Here is a 23,795-nt window from a genome sequence, read left to right as displayed (position 1 = left end):
CCAATGACATATTCCAAGTTTATTCTCTAATGTCAGTTCACATCAGTGGGACCATACAGTATTTGTTCTTTAGTTTTTGGCTAGTTTCACTCAGCATAATGTTCTCTAGGTCCATCCATGTTATTACATGCTTCATAAGTTTATTCTGTCTTAAAGCTGCATAATATTCCATCGTATGTATATACCACAGTTTGTTTAGCCACTCATCTGTTGATGGACATTTTGGCTGTTTCCATCTCTTTACAATTGTAAATAATGCTGCTATAAACATTGGTGTGCAAATGTCCATTTGTGTCTTTGCCCTTAAGTCCTTTGAGTTGATACCTAGCAATGGTATTGCGGGGTCATATGGCAATTCTATATTCAGCTTTTTGAGGAACCACCAAACTGCCTTCCACAGTGGTTGCACCATTTGACATTCCCACCAACAGTGGATAAGTGTGCCTCTTTCTCCGCATCCTCTCCAGCACTTGTCATTTTCTGTTTTGTTGATAATGGCCATTCTGGTGGGTGTGAGATGATATCTCATTGTGGTTTTGATTTGCATTTCTCTAATGGCCAGGGACATTGAGCATCTCTTCATGTGCCTTTTGGCCATTTGTATTTCCTCTTCTGAGAGGTGTCTGTTCAAGTCTTTTTCCCATTTTGTAATTGGGTTGGCTGTCTTTTTGTTGTTGAGTTGAACAATCTCTTTATAAATTCTGGATACTAGACCTTTATCTGATATGTCGTTTCCAAATATTGTCTCCCATTGTGTAGGCTGTCTTTCTACTTTCTTGATGAAGTTCTTTGATGTACAAAAGTGTTTAATTTTGAGGAGCTCCCATTTATTTATTTCCTTCTTCAGTGCTCTTGCTTTAGGTTTAAGGTCCATAAAACTGCCTCCAATTGTAAGATTCATAAGATATCTCCCTACATTTTCCTCTAACTGTTTTATGGTCTTAGACCTAATGTTTAGATCTTTGATCCATTTTGAGTTAACTTTTGTATAGGGTGTGAGATACGGGTCCTCTTTCATTCTTTTGCATATGGATATCCAGTTCTCTAGGCACCATTTATTGAAGAGACTGTTCTCTTCAATAGGCTTATTCAAACATCCACAATTTGCCTAAGGTGAGGAGGGTTGACGGTGACCCAATGGCAATTTCAAAACCCTAGAGAACCCGATGAGCTCAGAATGAACAAGGTGCCCCTCTCCCAGGACCGCAGCAGCTCTGTGCCTTGGAGGGTTTGCTTGGAGGATTTACACAGTCATATGAAGACACCAAAGGAATAAAAAGATGTACTCCAACTTCAACATTTCTAAATTTATTTTCATTCGAATTTCAAAGACATCCAACAAATTATCAAAAAATTTCTACTTTATTAAGGGATTATTTACTTAGGGAAAGGAGGGCAATCTTAGGGGACTTGAACATTAACCTGATTGTTTGCATCAATAACCTGAGTGTTTGCATCAAGGAATCGATATTGGTAATTCAAATTTCCAAATTTAAAAGAGAGATTGAGAGAAAAAGTCTTGTCCAGCTTTCAAACACACCTTCGAAAGCTAGTTTTAAATCCCATTTTGTAGTGGCTACCATGAATGTCACAGGGAATTCAGTTCTGGTTCCATCTTTATCAAAGGAGGGGATGCAAGACTTGCACATTTTCTCCTGTGTGGTCCTAGATAAGGCCAAGGGGATAGGATCCTGGGGCGGGGGGGCGGGGGACGGGGCAGGGATTTTTCTGCAGGTGCATCCAATGAGGCTAGCCACCAATTCCAGATCTATGCACCTGAAGGGTCAGGCTTTTGTAATGAGAAATAAATATGCTCTCTGGCTTACATTTGTGTTCATCTATAACCTAAATGTGTCCTATTGGTGCCTGGAAGGACTTGCAGCCATTCACTGTTAAAATGTGCTTCTCTTGGGTCTGAGAACAGTGGATTAATAAAGTAGCATTGAACACTGATGAAAAGCAAGAAAATTTTTGGAAACAAGGAAGGAAGAGGTGGAAAGCAAGTTCTCATCTTTTTGACAAAATCAAAAAGGGGACAGACTGAGAAAAAATATCATCTTACACAATTATATGAAAATTACAAAATTTAATTTTTACCATTTTTGTGTTTTTATCCAAATGTCCTACATTCCTGGATTCTCATTATTTATTGACATTCATCATCTTATTCCATGACATTTCTGGTAAAAGATGTTTCCAGGCTTTTCTTTTTACCTCAACTATGACATTTTATCTCATTTCCAGGTGTGCGCCAGGATGGAAAGGAAATCGATGTCACGTCAAGTTTAACCCCTCCTCTGCTGCAGACTTCGCATACTCTCAGAATAGTAGGTGACATCGTGTGTAGAAATCACGGGGTCTGGGTTCTCTGGTCAATGTTACCACATCTTTACCATCTCCATTGGTTTGCAATTCCAGCTCTATGGGCTGTGCTGGGAGTTGGCTTGGCTTTCCTGGTGACTCATGTCACAATTGCTGTCCTGTGCTTTCTTGCCAACAGAAAAGTGCCAGCAAGGTAAGCAGTGCATTTGACCACTGGACATCATAGATTGTAGAAAAAAAAATTGAAACGTTTGATTTGCTATATTTTTCTTTCAGCCCATTATATGTGCATGTAACGTTAGTGTTTCCAGGCACCACGGATTTCTTTACAGGACAGAAAGCAGGAGCTACCGAAGGTGATCACTATTCTTTTTTTTAGTAAAAACCCAAAGTAGATCACTATTCTTTTGTTGTTTGTTTTTAGTAAAAAGCCATAAGTTTGCTTTTAAGACTATGTTAAGAACATTTTTATGACACCCAGAAAGAGAATGTGGCATTCTGCACAGATAAATACATGCAGGGACCAGGCCCACTATCTTAGAGCAGCCAGAGAAGGCAGCAGGCACCCACGGACAGGCTCCATCCATTTGTCCCAGGCAGAGGTTCCCGCATCCCGAGCGCCTGCTTCACCTGAAGGAATTCTGCAGGGTGGCCCCGGTGTAACTCAGAGGCCTCCCAGCCATGGTGCTGCAGATTGAAAGGTGTTGAATTTTCCAGATTCTCACCAAGACAGGTCTCACCAAGAACATGATTTCATCATGTTCTAAGAAACTGAAGAAATGCCTTATCTTTTGCACACCCAGGTTTGGGTTAGAAATTTGGATCTGCTACACTATCAGTGTGTCACAGAACCCGAGGACTCCTCATCATTCTTATGGTGTCATCTTGGATGTCCCACCTGATGCATTCCCCCCCAGTTCTGTCTGAAATCCCAGTATTTAGTAAATTCTAATCTCGAAAAATCAAATGGAGGCAAAATGATTATAGAATGATGGTGTTCATTGGGAAAATACAAGGCATGTTCAATTGCTACTACTGAGAAGGTTTTATGCACTTATTAATTCCTCAGTTGCCTTTGGGTGTCTGTGATGTGCCAGATAAGGTGGGTGCACACTTGAGTGAGATGCATCTGTCCTTGGAGGAGTCTGTAATCTAGTGGGAACCACAGGGCGCACTCACTGTGAGAGTCACCACTCACAGTGGACTCTGTGTGCTAGAGCACATCTCTAGATAAGATTCTGTTCTAGTGAAGCCAGCGAGAGACCAAGGAATGAGTCCTGAGCATCACGCCTTCTCCCACATTCACACTGCATTGTCCAAGCCTGTGGGGCTGCCGAGACACCTCTCAGGCAGAGTAGGAGGCGATGAAGGAGCCTGACAGGGGGCCCCTCCTTTCTCCTATTTCTGCCTTTCTTCTTCACTCTTCACCTTTCCTTCCTCTTTGCTTCTCCTCTTCTTTCTTTGCTAAGCTCCTTTTTCCCTTCCCCTATGTGACCACCTTCTCTTCATCCTCTGTTGGTCTCTCTGGCTTTTCCTTTAAGTGTCTCCATTCTCTCCTTCTTCCCACCCCATCTTGATGTACCCAGGGTTTGCCTCTAGATCCGCTTCCTTCCCTCATGGGAAATCCACTCATTCCCAAGGTTTTAAGTGCCATGTTGATGGCATCAAATCATCCTTCTCTTACTGAGGTTCTTTTCCAAGCCCCAGGCCTGTACCTTGCTCTCAACCCTTTGCTCGACTTCCTTGTCTGAATTTTTTTCTAGACACTTTGTCCTTACTGGGAGGTATCAGTTAGTGCCCATCGCTTCCGTGTCTTGGTGCCCACTTTGAGATGGAAGGGTTTAAGGATGACGCCGTCGTAGCAGGTGGAAAGCTTAGACGTTGCTGTTCCCAGTCTTACATGGTGTTTGCTTTAGACAGTGCAGGGAGTGGAGCCTTTTGTTTTGAGATTTTGGAAATAAGAAGAGAAAGGGCAGGAAAACGGCAGAGAACCAGGAGGCGGATCAGAATGGCGGAGCCTCAGATTTCATAGACTCTTTTCTGGAATGCTGTTTCTCCTTCATAATCACCTCTTTCACAGTTTTTCCCTTTACCACATAACTGTCTTGAATCTTACTGAAATGAATTGCCTCGGGGGTAAAATACCAGGGAGGTGGGGCAAACAGCCCCCCAAAAAGGGACTCATGGTGACAAAATAAGATATAAGAAGATATCTGGGGCTGGAAATACTGAAAGAGGTCAAGAAATGAATCCTGAATCCTGCCCTCTTCTACCCCCACCCCTTTTTCTCTTGTCCTTAGAATTAGAAATCACAATTAATGCATATGATTGTCTGTGGGACACACTTTAAGATATCTGTTTGAGTTGAACAATGAATTCCAGCTTTTGCAGAAGGAAAGTAAGTGTGATTTGGCTGACTGGGTATATGCCAGTTCTGGCTTTGTCATTTAGGTGAGGAGGCAGGCATTTCCTTAACTTCAATGGGCTAAATTTATAACTTCAAGCTTTCATGAAACACCTATACAATAGATAATATGACAGAAATTATATCCTTTGCAGCTACAGAACTTATAATACAAGAAATTCATTTAGAGATATAAGAAGAGATGAATAGCTTCTCAGGATTGTTTTAGGGAGAGCTCAAGTGAAAATGCTCAAAGCATACTGCATGGGCACTCTGCTGCCCTCAGGTTTCATTGTCCACCACACTCACCCTTCTACTCCCCACACTCGGGAAAAGTCTTCCTGGGCCCAAACCAAATGCCACCCTCCCCCCCACCCCTGCCTGGCTAAGCAACCCAAATCATTTCCTGACCCCTCAGCAGGATAGTTGCCGAGTCCTCAGATGTGCTGCTCCATGATGCTGCACCAGCACTTGCTTCAGAGTCCCTGACTTTAACCCCTAGTGTCTCCCCTTGTGCAGAGTTGACATGCTACAAATGATTATTGAATATTATCCGTACCTTATTGAAGAGTATCCATACTTAACCAGGATCACAAAAAACATTGTTTCTGTCTACTGATTATATTCAAGTAAACATGTTGCACATCAAATTTCAAAAAATTGTTTTTGAATGAAATCATTTAAGCTGTAAAGCAAGTTGGAATTTTTGATTAAGCGATAACTAAAGAATCCTCAAAGACTCACCTCGAAAATAACACCACAACTCAATGATATACAGGAATTCAAGAAAACAGGAAATTCATAACCCTCCCCAAATAAACCTTAACCTTAAGATATTTCATTAGATTTTATAAAAAGAATTTGTAGCATAAGGGGCCCTTTAGTGACTTGAAAGAAAACGTGTTTTGTTAAGCATTTAAAAACGTATGATGGAACGCTGTATTCTCAGATAATACTAAGCAAGGAACAAGCCTCTTGAAGTTGTTTTCAGAGATTGGGTTTCCTGGATTTGATTATACCTTCTATGACCCTTCAGTTGGCTACTTGCCACCTAATGTTTTAGCGAGAACACTTTGAGTGCAGGGAACAAAAAGCAACTCAGGCTGGTCTAATCAGAATAAGGAATTTAGTATAAAGACAGGGGATGTCTATATGCTCAGGGATAGGAATGCACGAGGTCAGGGAAAGGAAACCTGGGCCCAGCGGAAGGGCCTCCTGCCTCTCAGCTCGGCTGCTCTTGGCTTCTCGGTACTGTTGTTCTCCCTGTGCAGACTTCTCTCCCCTCCCCGTGTCCCTACAACAAAACGCTGGTGCCTGGAGAACGGATGTGTCAGGCAGATACATGGAGAGATTAAATCGTTCTCCTTTTGCCCAGTCCCATATTCCAAATGAAGCCTGGTTTGGCTCAAGTTCCCATTTCTGGCCAAATCAAACAAGGATGAGATGCAGGGCTGGCAGGGGCCCGTAGGATGGCCGGTCTGGAGGAGGCCATCCACCCAGCCATGGTGGTGGGCAGGGCCAAGGAGGGGGTCATCCTGAAAGGCTTCCAAAGGGCAGCCACTGTCCCCACCCGCAGGGCCCAAAATCCATCCAGCTTTCACTCTTGAGACTTTAGAAGAAGCAGCAAATACAGCAGCCTGCTGGAGTTGATTTGAGTTATAGAAATTAGATGTGGGCATCAAATCTATGCCTGGAACTCAGGATTGAAGGGCACGGAACTGTTGGCGGACCATTTACTCTTACCTTCCCTGAAGCCACATTAGACCCTTGCTTGCCTATTGTAGACTATATAATCTTTCAAAGGAGAAAAGATTGTTGATAAATAATTGTTTATTACCCTGCATTGTAGCACTTACTCCTGAGGAAGCATGCTAATTTAAAACTAAACTAAAAGAGTTAAAAATATACAGATGTATTTTACTTAATTATATGGAGAAATGAGATATGTCCATGTGAGAATTTGTTTGAAAAGTTTAGACATAGAATGTCTCAGATAGTTCAAAGACTTGTCAGTAAGCAAGAGCTACAGCAGAGAGAGGCTGCGTGGGAATCTGTACGAACTAAATGTGATTCGGAGCAAATCCTGTCATCCAAGTCCGCAACCCGTATTAGGATTTGCTCTGGGTAAGTCTTGAAGAGGCACAAAGATATAAGGCCCCTGCTTCCTGGTACTCAGTCATAATAAACATTTGTATATGCTGAGTGTGATGACAGAAATGTACCCCCAACTAATTTGGGGGTAAAATGGGAGGAAAGAATGATCAAGAGAAAGATTTTTGTCTATATTTCTGCTAAGACAGAGAATCCAAATCCGGGCACAGCTATCTAGAACTCCCTGGGCTTGTCCAGGAGCTCCTGATGTTTCAAGTTCTGGAACGAGGCCTGGCCCCAAATCAGGTCCCACGCTGCCATACCGCTCTCTCTCTCCCAGGCTCTCTCCCACTGGACAAGCTTTGCATGACAATGCAGAGCTTTGAGACAGCAGTGGAGCTCCTCTTCCAATCTGAGATTCCTGAATAAACCCAACTGGACCCAGCAATGAATGTATTTATGCCAGCAAAAGTCGAAACCATGCTCCCTCCACACCTGGAGGCAATCAGCTGCTTTTGCACCTAGAGTGTCACTAGTGCGCGTGCTCTGAGCTCAGAACCGGAGTCCCCAGCAGCTTGACACAGGTGGCCTGACGCTGCTTGCCAGCACTTCCTCCCCCAACCAGCACGCACCCAGGACGTGTGCATGCCAGGAAGCCGCATCCCCCGTCCCCGTCCCCCAGTGCAGAGACTGTGAGACAAAGACCCAAGCGAGAGCAGGGCTTCAAAATGTCCCCCATAAACACAGACTGGGCCACGCATAGCTCTTGCCTCTGATTTTTCTCTTTTAGAGGCCCCAGCAGGCTGCTGCCTGGCGCGTTTCCCTGAGTCCTGCACCCTTGTTTGCTTGTCCTCCAAAGAAAAGATTGTTTGCCCCTAACCAAGCACATATTCCCTCCTCCCTGGACCATCCCGCCCCCCACCGTGTGCCCCCCACTCAGAGTGGGGTGAGGTGGGCCCAGGGCTCTTTCTGAGGTGAGCCTGAGGTTTGGGCAGGTGGAGGAAGAGGACGAGGAGGTGCCCAGCGCCCCCTCCACTGGCCCTGGCTGTGGTGCTGTAAAGGTTGCAGGCGCCTTGGGAGCCCCGCGTGGCCCGGGGACCCTCCAGCCCCGCCCCCGCCTGGGGTGGGGAGGGGTCTGCCCTGCCGCTGCCAGCCCCCCTGCATTCTGGGCCCAGCTTTATCCCACGCTCCTGAAATGCTCCAGCCTGGGGGGGGCAGGGAGCGGCTTCCCTGGGCCCCCCCGGAACCCACGGGAGGGCGCCTTGAGGCAGAAGGACCCCGTCAGCCCGGACTCCCAGGCCGCTCCCGGGGAGGGCTGGCAGCACCGCGGGCAGGGGCCGGGCCGGGAGGTGGAGAGAGGAGAGGACACGGGGAGAGGACGAGGTTTCCCCATTCCCTGTGGGATGAGGGTGGGCAATCAGGGCCTTTAAGCGTCTGTCCCTTCGAGGCCACCTTCGCAATCCAAGCCACGACTGTCGATTGTGCTTACCGCTACTTTGTTTTAAATGGAAATATTTAAAAAATTTTTTTTATACATTGGCCTCTTATAAGCAATAATATTCACGAAATTACAGGTTTGAGGTGACTTTTACATATTTGGCTGTTACACCCTTAATATAAAATGGAATCATAAACGTAAAATACGATTGCCTATAACTGAATTACTCTTTCTTAAAATTGAGTTTTCACCTATATGTAATGGGAAACAATAAATTACATTCTTTTAAAGTTCTCTCCCAACTTTGTTATTTCAGGATTCAGTTAGAGCGTTGATCTTGGTTCTTAGGGGGCCTCAGGAGCTCCTAGTGGTAAATTGGCTCTGCAGTCTTTGGGATACCTTTAATTTGACTAAGCAAAGTCCTGCTTTTAATTTTGCATTACAGTTTCAGGAAAGAGGTCATGCTCATTTTAAAAATAAAAATGTATCTATCTTACGCATCAAGAGAAGACCGAGCCTTGGTGGATCTGATGAGCTCGACCACGAAACTGACAGATGGTTGAAGCCAGCAGGGTCTGGGACTCACCGCGCCGTAGTAGTTCTACTTGCTGATAAATCCCGAGAAACTGGCACAGCATCTTCTGTCTCTCCTGCTCCTTGTATCACACATTCATAACTAACACCAGCTGCAGACAAGTCATCAGGTGTCTGGAATCTGCAGATCTGCAATGGCGTGTCCAGGTCTCGGCATTGAGGCTCAGAGGGGTGAACATTTCGAGATGTACGAGTGAGGAGAGCTTCCATCTTTCCAGAATAATTGTGGCCCTGAAGGATTTATTCGTCAGAAGATGAAAAAAGACTCTGGAAGATGTCAGGTTACTTCTCCCTTCACCATAAAACTAAAATATAAAAAGAAAAGACATTTTCAAAGGCCATCCCAAAGCTCGTGTCCCCTGAGAACCTTCCCGATTGCCTGGGGCAGAAGGAAACTCTGGGCTGCAGAAGCGCTTTCTTCCCAGGTGGGTCTCCGTGCCGCACAGCAGCTGTGGCTTGAGGTCCCCACAAGAGACGGCAAGCGACCAGACAGGAGACTCCCTAAGAATCCCGAAGCTCAGCCAACAGCATTTCAATAAACAAATAAATCTCACGTCTCAGCCAGTCAACAATAGAGCAGTTTTTTTTTCTTTCTCATGAACCAAAATGAACATTTTATATCCCAAAGCAATACCTTACTTGGCCTTAATGATCCAGGATTTACCCATGTGAGCTTCACAATGGCTCCAAAAACAGAGCTCATGCTATTTATTATTGGAGAAGTTCTGCAAGCCTGGCTGGTCTTTCTCCCATTCTGTGGATGCCGAAAGCAAATCTAAAGGATTATGCAATGAAGCCTGCTCGCATGCCCAGCGTAGCCCAGAACCGGGCAGATCACTGCAGGCCTCCATGATGGGCCACCGAATAAGTCCACAACCACGAAGTTGAATCTAGACTGTGAAAGACGGAGAGGGGGGTCTCCAAACTCAGCTAGGGGAGGAGCTGAGCATCGAAAAGCTGGCCTTGCAGGAAGGCAGCAAACTGAAATTGGTCAAGAGAATGACTGTGATCTGCTTAATACTGTACTCACACTAGACCCCTTACCCCGGATTACCGTGTGCAAGATGGATTTTGCCTGGACATTTCTGGAAGGCAGTGCCTGGCACCTGACAAGCAAAATCCCAACTTTACTTTTAAGAGTGTTATTACTCTCTTTCTATTTTCCCTACAGAAGTCATTTCCAAATGATTATAGAGACAAACTTTCCTACAAAGCAGTATTTGTGTTTCTCCCCAAAGAACCAAAATTAGAATTTTGACATGAATTTCATAAGTATTTTGTTTTACTAAATAGCCTGTATAACAACTGCCCTGATCCTTTAAGATATTGTTTGATTATTCAAAATCAAATTACGTGCAATTTGTCAGGAACAGGACACTTGAGTAACACTAGAGCCCCCAGTGCGGCTGTGTGGTCTGCATGTGTGTAAATGTCGTTGCTAGCTATCCCAGGCTGTATTAGATCTGCTGTTATTGAACTTGGTCTTATTTTATCAGAGTATTTATTGTTGCAGGGCTGTGAAGGTGAGAAATCCCAGAACAAGGTGTCGGTAAGGCCAGGTTCATCCCAGGGTGGGCATCTTCTGCCGCCCTCTGCCCCACAGCAGTGCCCCTTCCTCTGACGTCTGGCTTCTACGTGGCCTGCAGGAATATGGAGAAAGTCTCTCCCTGAACCAGCAGGTCACACCTAAGTAGGCTTTCAGAAGCTCCTATTCACCAGTGAGTCCACACCCTGACTCAGCTTTCCATGCTCAGATACTATTTACAAGTGGCTTCACACCCACGGGACGGGGCGGTGAGGTTAAGAAGTCTTTTGTTGGGGTACATGATTCAAACTGCCGTAGACACAAGTAGTGGTGAACCTAAGTCTATGTAAGCATGCAAAGGCCACTGGACTGCATCACAGCTGGGCCCTCCTCATTTTGTCTGATGACAGCCTTTTGTCACTATAATCCTCCAGGGAATGAGCAAAGATTTTCTCTGTGCTCTCTGTAGATCAAATACTGCAAGAAGACAGCACTTCCATCTGCAACACATTTCTAAGTTGTATTTGCTTCCCTGTATCCAAGCACGCAGAGTAAGATAAATATATTGTAGGAAAATCAAAGAGTTGCTCCTTGAAAGAGGGGCCCTTCCTAAATAAGGAAGGCCCAGAAGATGCTCACGTAAGCTGTGAATTATTAGTAAATCAAAGAGCTTCGCCATGGCACATGGCATGGAGCAAACACGCTCCTCAACTTTAGCTGGAGAAAGAAGGGAAACTGTTGTCCCAGGTGAGGAATATCCTCATTCTTATTTTTTCTTCAGTGGTGACTTTGTTATCTTCCTGATAACAAAGATCTTTTTGCTTTAAATCCTCTTTCACATCAATCCTCCTTAACGACATCCTTGGGGACACTCCTGCAGCTTCACCGATTTGTTTGTTGTGTTGGAATTTCAAGCTCACTAATGAATCAAGGGAGAAATGACAGCAGCCCTTTAAACTCCAGCTGATTTTCATCTTTGAAAAAAAGATCCGCGTTAATCAGAGAAACGTAGTATTTCGTGTATCTTTCTCAAGCTGTATTTCTTTAAATGCCCCAATGATTTAAAATATTATTTGATTAGACAAAATCAGGTTACGTTCAATTTGTCAGGACTCAATGCTTGAGGAACACAAGAGCCCCTGTGCAGGTGCCCCATTAATCACCTGTGAGGTGCCGGGCACTGCATCAGGGGCCGGGAATGTAAATGAACATTTGCACCCTAGTGGAGGAACATGTTAAGGCAAGTGCTTCCTCTCTGTAATAAGCACATGCTGAACATAGGCGGTCACTCTGCAGAAGCAGTGGGGAAACAGAGGTGAGTACGCATAGGTGAGGGGCGCAGGTGAGGGGTGCAGGTGAGGGGCGCAGGTAAGGGCATGCAGGTGAGGGTCCACAGGTGAGGGCGCCAGGTGAAGGCACACAGGTGAAGGTGCACAGGCTGTGCTTTGGGCATGAGGAACATACGTGGGGGCCGAGGGAGGGTCTGCAGAGAGCTGCTGCATCTGCAAATCCGGGCACGTGGGCTGATACCCCCAGAGGAGCACAGTCACCAGGCTGCCCCACGACGATAGCAGGGTGGTATAAATGCCCAGCCTGGCAGAGAATGGCACAGCACGTGCGAGTGAAGTGCACGTCAGGCGTGGCGGGCTGAATCCTGTGCCCTACATGGGTGCATTCGCAGTCTGAACCCGCGGTGCATGGGTGTGAGCCTGTCTAGAACAGGACCTTATGAAGATGCTATTTTTAGACAGTGTGGCCAGCTGACCCAGGGTGGGCCTTGATCCAGTGCACTGCAGGCCTCGTAAAAAGAAGAAACCAGAAACCAGAGGCAGGGAAGCCTCAAGAAGAGCAGACAGCTGAGGTTGGGGAGGGGGTGCAGGGGATGAGTAGGGCGCAAGCTGGGGACCCCAAGAGGGCCAGCAGGGTTCACAGCAGACTCGAGGGGCAGGCCCGATGATGATACATCCACGCTGGCCTCTGGCCTCCCAAACTATGAAGAAAATTCCCTGGTTCACATCACCCGCTGAGCGGTATTTGTCATAGCAGCCAGGAAAACTGAGACACCTGGTGGGAAAGCATGATGAGCGGTTAACTGGGCATTCGGCAGGGAAAGATAATTTTTATGGAATCTACATGGGATGCTTAATCATGTGCTTTAAATTCTTTTTTATGTTTTTAAATCGATTGTTTTAAAATACTGTGAGAAAAATGTAACATAATTGCTTTGATACAAATTTCTACTAAGTAGTATGGCTTATTCGCAGATCTAAGAGAGGTTTAACTAAATTTATTAACAAATACAAAATCTGGCATATTTAAAGGAATTTGTGGATATTTAGCGATCGTAATGAACGAGACAGATTCTTACAGTAGTCGTAAACGTGAAACCGTTTAAAAAGATTTACAAAGAAGCAAGTCGCTAGGTGATTTCTAAGGGAAATCACGAACAATGATAATTAGCTTCAATATTGTAATCAGTTTTAAATCAAACAGATTATGTGTCTAAGAGAATTCAATGAGAAAATTAGAGTGAGTTTTCATATAGAGCAATTTACATAGAAATGCATTTCATTATGATTGCAGAAAGTCACTCAGTTCCTGGTTCGTTCCAGCTGTGGGGCACTGAGGTATCACATTCATAGGGTGAAGGGAAGAGAAGGAAATATTTGGGCAGGGGTAGACAGCAAAAACACAGTGAAGGAAAAGTAGAAATTAGCCAGGGAAGTGAGGCTTTACTCGTATAGGAGCCCAAGAGTTTAGTTGAAGAAGGCTGCTCGATCGGTTTGTGGTGAAGAACCAGTTCTAGTCGTTATTTTCCCCAATTCATCACAGACAGATCAATGGTTTTTATAACTATAACATGAACAAAGTATTTAAGAAATGACATTTAAAAGTTGGAAAGTATGAATGCAAATATTTTATTCTTAGCATCAACAGATGTAAAATTACTCAGTGAAATTGCTACAAATGTTTCTAAGCACTGTTTTCAGTTTTTGTACTTACCTTATTAGAGAACAGTCACGTTTTTTGACCCCAACCCTCCATAAACCGCACTCTGAGTGTTCCCTAGGGAACAGGTGGCAGGCATCCAGCTGGGCCTTGAGTACTGCAGGAAGTGAGCTGCTTGCAGGGATGTGAACACATGGAGACCCGAATGTGGGCGGAACGCGGGTCTCACCCCCCCCCCCCCCCGGGCAGCAAACCCACCAGGCACAGCCCGTGGAGTGCCAGGGAGAGCAGCGGCTCGTCAGGCCTCGGGCCTGGCTGGGGTCTCGGCAGATGAGGTCGGGCCTCTGAGAGAGACGCAGAAGTTATGAAGTCACACAGCCCAGTGGGAGAAGGGCAGGCAGTGCTGTGGCAGGAGGTAGGGTTTGAGAAGGGGCAGGGGTGCAAAGGAGGGGCTCGGGCAAGGAGGGGAGAGTGGAAGAAGAGGGAAGCAGGTCTTCTCTTTTAGACAAATGAAGTTCAAGGATGTGGGGCGGGGGGAGGGGGGAGCTCGCACAGGGGAAGCGCCCAGGATGTTTCCCAAACTGGAGAAATACAACCTCCACCTGATGCCCTGACACACAGCCACCCGATGAAGAGAACTGGAGAATGCGACGAATTGCCAAAAAGGGATTTTACATTATATTTAATCTCACCACCCAGGCAAACAAATTGTTAACATTTTAATGCATCTTCTTCCAAATTTTTCTAAGTTGTACACACATGCACACACATACACCTGCTTTTCACTTCAAAATTTGAATCACTGCGTATGAAATTATTTTCACGTTTTTTCCCTATACCAGCCACTCTCAGACATTTCAGTCTTGATTTCCCTTTGCAGTTTTAAGACATTATTGAGGATCTCAGACAGCTTTTATTCATGGGGCTTATTTATCTATCAAGATCATATTAGAAATTAAAGCTAAGAAGTGTTCAAACTTCACATTTAACATGTGAACAAAAATAGTGTCTTTTCCTGAAAAATGAGCTTTATTAACTGTGGCTCTTGATGTATCACATTCATAGAAGAAAGAAGAAAAAATATTTTTGAAAAAGGCAGTTAGCAAAAATCGATTGAAAGAAGATTAGAAGTTAGCCAGGAAAATAAGTATTTACTTATATTTGGTTTCCCAGCGTGCAGTGGAATAGGGTCACTCAAACCGAAACAAAAAATACAATGGATTCTGAAGTCTACTTCTGCATTAAAACTATTGTAATAGGTTTCTTTGATTGAAATATATGAAGAAAATTCAGCACATACAGATGTATGTCTCTAAGTGGGAGTGTATTGTAAATACTTTTTATACTACACCAAAACTTGATATTGTGGTAGTTACTGCAAGTGTAATTGCAAAGTAAAATCTGAAACCACATCAATAAAAATTTTTAATCTCATTAAATATCCATCCATCTATCTTGCATCTTGAATGGATCGTTTACCCCTGTGTGGCTTTGTAACTTCATGCATTTTTCATTTAGAAAATATCGGTTCAGTGAAGTGTGCAGATTGTCAAATGTTGACACATTTCATTGTGCAATATTAAAAAAATCTTGTCAGTCAGATTTTTAAGTAGTAGGAAGCTGTCATGCTCATAGTAGGAAACACAAGTTTTAAAAATTCTAATTTTGTGTGAAAGCTCACATTTTATCATAGGGAGCAGGTACTGTCAGGAGTTTCATTTGATCTAATAGTATGGCTCCATTCATTTCCCAGAAAATGTCTGCCACATTCCTTAGTCTGAATAAACACGGTTTGCCTGTAGATCACTCTTTCAAATAAAAACGTCGTTCCATGAGAAGACGTGACTAGTTGAGCAGGCAGCTCCATCTCACAACGTTTAAACAGGGCAAGACTGTGCTTCAATATTGCAAGTCCTTCAGTTGTATCTGCCATAAAGCATACCGTGATTTGGGCACAGAATAGTAAAAAGACATGCTAAGGAGTTGAGATTTAATCAAATGAATAGTTCTCGATGCTTCATCAAGGACATTCTTAAGTGAAACTGACTTTTTTTTTGAATTAGAAGTCAAAGGTAGGGAGGAATACAAGGCGCCCTTCAGTGCTGTAGGTCTCACTGCAGTAAGGAACCAGCAATTTTACCTACCGATAGTTTTGCACCAACGGTGCAAATATCAACGCAGTGAAAAAGTCCACTTTGCAAAAACTCATGACTCTAGTTTGCATTTTGAATGAACCTCTTACCCACGTTTCTTATGAGTATTATGAAAATCGTTCTGACTTAGAGCTCTAATGGGTCTTGGGACCCCCAAGGAGCCACTGTTCACACTTGAAGAAACTCTGCCCTATAGCACCCAATATTCTTTACGAAAGGATTTGAAAGGGCTCTTTCAAGTAAATGCACCATAATTTAATCAGGCTCCTATTATTAGACGTTTCGGTGGTATCTAGTTTTTCATTGTCACCTCTAATTTGTGATGAGCTCTTTCGATGCACGTCTCTGTGTCCCTCTCTAATGGTTTCCTGAAGGCTGACCCCTAGTGATTCCAGGAGGTCAAGAGAGGCCTTCAAAGCCTGCAGGGTACTCCAGAGAGCCTCTCGCGTCCGCACCTGGTTTCCGTTAGGGCGTGTGGTGAGCTCGCCCTGCTCGGCCAGCCGGGGAAGCCCAGTGGAACACGGGCTCCTTAGGGTTAAGTCCCGGGAACCGGGTCGGCTTTATTCATGTAATTGCATCCATATCCCGGGCATGCACCCACGGAAGCACTGAGCCACAGCGAGAGGGCATTGGTGTCGGTTCTGTGGGCAGGAATATTTATTTCCTGTCTGAATCGAGTGGGAGACGAGTATGGAAGCCACTGTATCATGTGCATGTCTTTAGCAAAACTCAGTGTCTCTGTGGTTGGTTTTGTGACCCCCGATGATAAATCCTTTCCTCTCCCTTTTGTGTTTCTGGTTGTTTGCAAGCATGACTCTTTCTGAAATTTTTCACCCAAACATGTGGTTCCATTTGGTCCTGAAAACTTGAGTGCCTGGACCTTTCCCCTACTTTGTCCTTGCTTTTTCAAATTGGCTTTGCAGATTCTCTTTCTTTTCTTGTTCTTCCAGATTGCTTGTTTGACTTCTTGAAAAAAAAAGAAAGAAAGAAAGAAAAGAAAATGCATCGTCTTGCAGAAATTAAGATCAGCATGTGGCTGAATCTTTCCATTTCTATTCATGATTTCCTCTTTTTCTTAGTATAGATAACTATATTTTACGTACGTATAAAATGGGGAATTGGTTTATGTCACAGACTCAACTTATTCTTTCTTATAATGACTGGTGACATTACACAATTCTGTTCTACCTTTAGGTTCTTGTAACAAGTTAAATGTGCCACAGTGTGATCATACACCACAAATTGTAATCTTGTTAGAGACTTTTTGATGGAAAGAATTGGAAATGCCCCAAGTATCAGATTCTCAGGGACACTGTGCTGCTTTGTGGGCTCTATAAAACCCTCCCTCCTGCTGCCCCCCCACCACGGCTCTCACAGAAGCCCACTCGGGCAGGACTCCAGACTGACATTTTGGAAAGATATTAGTTGAAACCACCCAACCCATCACTGAATTTCCTAGGATAAGATGTGCTTCCAAGCCACATTTTGATAGCATGACTTGGGTAACTCATTGTTCTGTGTACATTTGACTTCTAGAATCTTCCAAAAGTGGATCTTAGAATTAGTCAATATATAGGCTCTCTTGGTGCCTGTCTTTGTACTTCCATTACCTCTAGCTCAGTTCCATTTTTCTTTCCTCAGATTCCCTTTTCCAATTTCCTACCTACTTTTCATTCATTTTATATCCTTCTGTGTGTTTCTGATTGCAAACTGCCTTAAATCTGTTCACATTACAAAAAGACAAAATAGTGTCTAAATTTTAAAATTCATGATAACATTCTTTAAAAACAGTCTAAACACTCTAAAATTTGGACTGTGAGCAATCAGAGACCAGATGTAAAATAAAACTTATCAAAGATTTTGAGAAAAGGAAAGAAGATATATGTGACTCCTTTGGCCCCTACAATTGCATAGGCAGGGCACACCCATCTCTGACAAGTTAAAAATAAAAAACAAAAAATATCTCCCTAGACTGTAAAACTAAGAAGTTAAAAACGAACATCACTCGTTGATTTTAGGGTGAGGCACAGAAGAAAATTGTGAGATAACACCAGTACCCTAGTGAAAGAACACACAAGCATCCCTAAAAAGATCCCTTCTTCACAGAAAGATATGTTTAATGAATATTAACAATAGATATGGGTAAAAATAGACACCCCTGAGATCATGTATTTTGATTGGGATTTTGTATTCTAGTTTCCCTTTTATCTGCTGATTAACACATTCCGAAAGACTTCATACTTCTTACATCTTAAGACTGGAAACGTTTGGGGAAAACAAACTGAAGAGTTAAAAATGGCAAAAGTGGAGAGAGTCAAATTGAGATCTGCTCCTCTGAAACTCCCAGTTCACCTTCTGGCAGCCTAAGAAAATGCCGTGGGACAGGCAGTTCGCACGGGGTGAATGAGCACCCCCCACCCCGCGCGAAAATGACCCAACTTCATAGTTGGATCCTTTTCACAAAGTAGGAGATACGGGTAGAAAATATTTTTCCCCAGTGGTAATAAATCAAATACTCCATAGCCTGAAACGTCACGTGAAGACCCCGATATTAATGCATGGGGACTCCATGTCTCTCACTTCGCAGAGATATGTGTGAGCAGTGTTGACCTGTATTTTTCAAATATTGTAAAGAGTTAGTACCAAATTCAAGTTTCTCAGGTCCTGTGGCTTACTCTGTTTCCATCTAATGGAAAGAGAAAGGCTGTGTTCGTTCTGCACACCCTGCTCGCTTCAGAGGAGGCCCACGCTACACCTCTGGGCTGGCACCTGCCCAGGTAAGAGAGAAATGCGAAGAGACGGAGGACAGAAGCGCGACTCAGCTTAGCAACACAGGACAGTGAGGGTGAATTCGGCTCAGTGATAACAACGGCAGAGATGGCGCCTGTTTCTCCCTGCGCTGATGAAGCGCTCTGGGGGCAGGTGGGGGAATGAAGAGTAGACAGCGGGTTGGTGGCTCCCTGCTCTGTCATTGAGCCTTCAGAGGCCAGCGTTCGTTCAGCGGCCCCTTCCCGTGCGTTCAACAGTAGGGGCTGAGACAGGGTAGGCGAGGCAGGCATGCCTTTGCCCTCTGAGGACTTAGTCTAGCGATGGAGGAGTCTCAGCATTCCCGCTGTTACAAACAAGAGGACAGCACAGGCCTCTTCTAGTTCTAAATCAATAACTTAATGGCTATATATTTATATATATATTACTAGAAAAGTTGTGGGTTTACAGAACAAAGCATGCACATATACCAGCCTAGTGTTAACACCTTGCATTGGTCTGGCATGCATGTTACAATGGAAAGAAAGCATGTTTTTTATAATTGTACTATTAACTATAGTTCGAGGTAGAACGTAGGGTGTGCTGTTCGCGCTGTGGTTCCATGGACTTTTTTTTAAATTTACAATCTAAAATTCTCCCCTTTCAAACACATTCAGATCCATTAGTGTCAGTTGCAATCACAATGTTTTGCTACCATCACTCCCATCCATTACCAGAACTTTCCATTGTCCCAAATGGAAACTCTGTACATATTAAGACTTAACTCCCTGTTCCCTACCCAGCCCCCCCCAGCCCATTCTCTGGAAACCTACATTCTAACCCTGTTTGTGTGCTTAATTCTTGTTATTTCATATCGGTGGTATCATACAATGTGTGTTCCTTTGTGTCTCTCTTCTTCCACTCAACTTGACGTCTTCAAGTAGCATCCATGTTGCCACGCGTATCAGTTCTAATGATTAGGTTTTAAAAATAAAAAGACACACCCCAGTGGCTATGATTACTAATTCTAACCTCTCCTTATTCTTTTTCCTTATCCCAATGTCCTTCACTGCTTGATTCCAGGATTTGGGGTCAGGAGAAATAAGTAAGAAAAGGAGATGAAAATGGCACAAGGGGAGAGAATAAAGAATAAAGATGCCCCGTCAGTACTGGTGGACATTTTCTGTGGTGGGGGTTTTATAAATCTATAATTTCACCCCGAAGATAGAATCTAGGAGTGCCACCTTCTCACACAAAACTCTGTGGTCTGGAGCTAAATAGTGACCAATTTTGTAGGGCCATAACTCTGCACTGAGTTGTAGGATGCACCCTAGAAATATTGGATGGATTTAAATAAGTGAATGAGAGAGCTGGTGTCATACACACCAACTTTTTGTGGTCCCACTGTCTTTCGGGCTGCCCCCCACCCCACGGCATGGAGCATCCCTCCCCTCCTGGCTCGTGGCTCCCATTCTTGTCTCTTAGGGAATTCTCTGGCATATATAGAAGACAGTTCATTACTGGAAGCCCAAGAGCAAATTCCTCCACACACACTCACAGCAAATGTGTTCTGATGGATATATTTTCATGTTGATCTCTTTAAATCATTGTAGTGGCTACATTAGGATTAGACCAATTTCAGAAAGTGTTGTTCTCTGCACAGCTGAGTGGGCAGGTCTTTATGGTAGGGTTTTATCATACGATTCACCGAGATGGAAAGGGAGGTATCATCTGTGGCCCTTCCCAGTGGCCTTCCCTCTGACTTCTCTAATGTGCGCTCAGGGCTTGAGCTCATTCTTCTTCTGAGCATTTTCTAAGCCTATTTGTAAATGCAAACACTTGAGGACATTTTGCTTCCATGCAGCAGTAGCGGAGACTGGGCGTTTGGTAGGTTCACCCAACTGGGCAGGCACACAGGACGGCATAGTACGAAATAAGGGGAAAACACATCTGCGGAGGACAAAAAGAACATAATTGTCCATTGATAATCAAAGCTAGCAATTAACTGAACAAATAAAATGATGGGAGACACTCAGTAAAACAAATGATAAAAGTGGATCAAAATTATGAATGCTGAGCTTACAGCATGTGTCAAATGACGTTCATTTTAAAAACGCAGACCTGTCAGCCAAACAGCACAGGCAAGGTCTTGTCCCTTCGCTCGTCGGCCACCTGGTAATGTTTTTGACCTTTCGCAGGCCTGCTGGGCTCGCTGACACCCCCTTTCCTTTCAGCCTCGACGATGCTGTGTTCACTCCCCTTGTCCAAAGTCGTGTGTCACGTGGCAATCAGACTCCGCGCTGAAACTGTCCAAACCTTGTCGTGATTTTCCCCAAACACTTCCTTTAGAATTTACTTTCAAATTAGGTAGGGTTTTATGTCTCCTAAACATATCAAAATAGCTCCGATTTTTTGGCTTTTCAAAATGTTGACGGTGTATCCAAAATAAGGCTTTACTTCAGAGTTGCGCTGCCATGATGCCCCATGGATGGGTTTTTGCTATGTTCCTTTTGTTCTTATTCATTGTTCATTTGCAACGTTTTCAGGCTCTTATGAACACCTGCACGTTTTTATTAAGGTGGAAATCATTTTGTCGTTCAATAAGCCCTGAGTGAACTCCTTTAGGACACCCAACATTTGCTCATGGAATGGAAAAATATTCCAGTCCGAACCGACATGCCATCATCAGCCCACTCAGAATACACCCGGCACAGTGTCGGCTCCATGTGTCTATCAGGAGTGCCATCTCCTTGTTAAATGCTGCGTGATTACAGAGGAGAACCCAGGTGATCCCATGCAGCCTCGTTCCCTCTGCTCAGAACTTCCATAGAGCCAACTCCTTGATGGTTTCTAGAGGGTGTGTTCTTCGGACTCAACCCTTAAACTGCCACCTGCCCATTTATAGATGTGAACTTATCATTGTACCGAATGCCGTTAGAACTAGTAGAAAATGTCACCACCATGTAGTCTAAACTTTCATTTAAAAACAAAAGTTTGTTTTCTTCATATAAGGAAGGACCCATCATTTTAAGTAAAATTGTTTATATGTAAATATTAAATATTAATCAATTTATATCTTATATGTCATATAAATATATGTTAATATAAATATATTCATATTAAATATGTGACTATGTCATTGGGGAAATAAGATGGAAATTGTATCACGGAATTGAAACAGTGAGTGCAGGGAGCCGGCACTGAGGTTTCCTGATGGAAGCACGAGTGCAGGGAAGGCGATGTTTTACCTTCTCAACAGGGCAGATGTGAAGAAGCGCTTCTGTCACTCCAGGGAGGCCCGTGATGGGACGTCTTCAGAATCTGCTGACAGGCAACATGTGAAGTAGGCAGGCAGGTTTATCGTCGCCAGGGGTGTTACCTTCCCTCTTTGTAGTCAATGAGTCTTGAAGGACTACTCACCTTCTTTTTTTTTTTTCTTTCATTTTAATAGAAAATTATTTGAGAGGCAGGATCCTTTTAGAAGGAAAGTAGCTCCAGTGGCTGAGTTACTAGGGCTGGAGAACGCATCAGTTTACCTGATTCCTGCCCGGAGGCCACGGGCATGGGGCGGCTGTGGCCCACTTCGGGCCATCTGGCCTGTCCAGCCCTGTGGTTCGGGTCTCTTGCAGCCTCCTGACCTCACGCGGGATGTCAGCCGAGGCGACCATTTCTGTGCAGTCCGCATCTGTGGCTGGCTCAACTCCATGGTTCCTGAACCCCACCCTTTTGATACTTCCCATGTCTATGTTCTGTCTGCACCTGCCCTTGTGTCCGTCCCCCTGCTTCTGGCTGTGTGGCCCATCCCCAAAGTCCCCTTCACTCTCCACCCAGTCTCAGCTCTGAGTGCCGCCCTGCCCAGCCTCATGCCCTGGCCTGACTGTCCACGAGCCCGCGGCTCTGAGGACTCTCCCCGTCCAGTGTTGGAGGAAGGGGGCAGAGATGCAAACTTGGTGCAATTCCAGTTCCTGCTGGAGTGCCAGTACCTGTGGCCTCATCACTTTTGTATCTATGACTTTTGATTTAATATTTCCAGACAATAACTCACAAAATTGCTGCACATGGCCTCTTCATCAAGAACCAAAATGTGGTTTGGGTGAGGGGGAAATATTTAACCCACCGCATGTGTAAGCAGAGATCAGGCAGCTTAGAAGGCAGTGACGCTATTGTCAGACAAACCCCAGCACCCAGGGAGATTCGGGGCTCACGAGCACTCTCCATTCTTAGGAGAGAACCACGTGCGATGGCAGGTGACAAGCAGAGGGCAATTTCTTCTCACAAAGCAGAGCAGAAAGAGATTCTTTTATTTCCCCCAGGATGTAAGGAGGTATTGTTGAGAAACTTATTAGTTGTCATCATACCTCAAGTAGGCAAAAATATTCAGGGGTTATATGAGTTTCCCTCCTGATTGCCCTCGAGACATTAGCAGTCACCCCAGAATTGGTTTCTGTTCTCCACGGTCTGTGTGCACGCACATAAGTGTGCATGTGTGAGGATGTGTACATGTGTGAGTGTGGGGGTGTGTGTGTCACTTCTGTGTGTTCGTGTGTGTTATGTGCTCATGTGTGGCACGTGTGTATTCATGTGCACGTGTGTTGCTTTGTGTGCGTGTGAGAGCATTGCTGTGCATGTGTGTAAGCAGGTGCACACATGTGTGTGGCTGGGATGTGTGTATGGGATCTGTCCTCGGGGCTGTCTTTAGTTTTCAGTTACAGTCTTTTGTTCATGTGATGGGCATATTTTCTTCCTGATTTGTGACCCACTATTCCGCACATCTTGTCTTCAGTAAGACTATTGATTCTCAACAACTAACCTATAGTTAGAGTGAATTGTGCAGGTGCACACTGCAGGTGCGCTCACCAGGGACACGCCTCTTTACGCCTGTTGGGAGATGGAACACTAACCTGAAAAAGGCAGCTGGTCAAACATTGGCAGATGCTCAGGAGTCAAATTGCGCTCGATTCCAAGAACACGTTTGCCATGTTGCCCTGTGGAAATTCTCCCTGCATGGTACTGTGCTCGTGCATTTACGTTTGCTGGCCCCCATGTGGCTCAAAGGTCTCTACCAGATAATGACTTGAAAGGTACCATGGTGCACTGAAATCCTTGCCCATTGTCACGTGGTCCTGTGTCTTTTAAGGAGAACTGAAGGACGCGTTGACTGTGCATTTGTCAATCCAGTATATGGAGATTGGAGTGTCCCTGAGAAGACAGAGGTGAGTGGCATTGGTGTGGGTTGTTGCACAGGCACACACATGCACACACACGCGCACACACACCAATGGCATGGGATATGCTTCCACATCACAAAGTTTTGGTCTCTCTAAATGTGCTATACAATGTTTTCCTTTCCAGGTGGACTTCTGTCTACCTGTGAAGCCAGGCCACTGTTGAATGGCTTTGTGGTGGTTCCTCACACCTGAAGGGAGCTGAGGGCTCGGGAAGGGGTCAGCTTAACCCACGGGGTGTTCAAGGCGGAGCACGCAGCGGACATTTTCATCTTTGAGTCCAGGAGACCAAAGCGAGGGCAGCGCTCCACGTTCCTTTTACGTTCAGGAGAGACAGCAAGGGTTTTCC

General features: G+C 44.6%; 1 protein-coding gene across 6 annotated transcripts in view; it reads left to right on the top strand.

The window, feature by feature from the left end:
• Window positions 1-23,795, top strand: part of MALRD1 (MAM and LDL receptor class A domain containing 1) — a 752,096-nt gene that overhangs the window by 725,770 nt on the left and 2,531 nt on the right. For 3 of the 6 annotated variants that reach the window (XM_077154409.1, XM_077154433.1, XM_077154399.1), the window contains 2 exons: window positions 2,245-2,327; window positions 2,419-2,515. In XM_077154409.1, the coding sequence (XP_077010524.1) occupies window positions 2,245-2,327; window positions 2,419-2,515 (180 nt within the window). Of the gene's footprint in view, window positions 1-2,244; window positions 2,328-2,418; window positions 2,516-2,598; window positions 3,678-23,358; window positions 23,435-23,795 lie in introns of those variants that run through there. The other 3 variants (XM_077154423.1, XM_077154415.1, XM_077154444.1) reach the window with 2 other exon arrangements.

This window comes from Tamandua tetradactyla, chromosome 1 (genome assembly GCF_023851605.1).
Source record: "Tamandua tetradactyla isolate mTamTet1 chromosome 1, mTamTet1.pri, whole genome shotgun sequence".
Lineage (NCBI taxonomy): Eukaryota > Metazoa > Chordata > Mammalia > Pilosa > Myrmecophagidae > Tamandua > Tamandua tetradactyla.
This window is presented reverse-complemented; position numbering and strand designations above follow the sequence as displayed.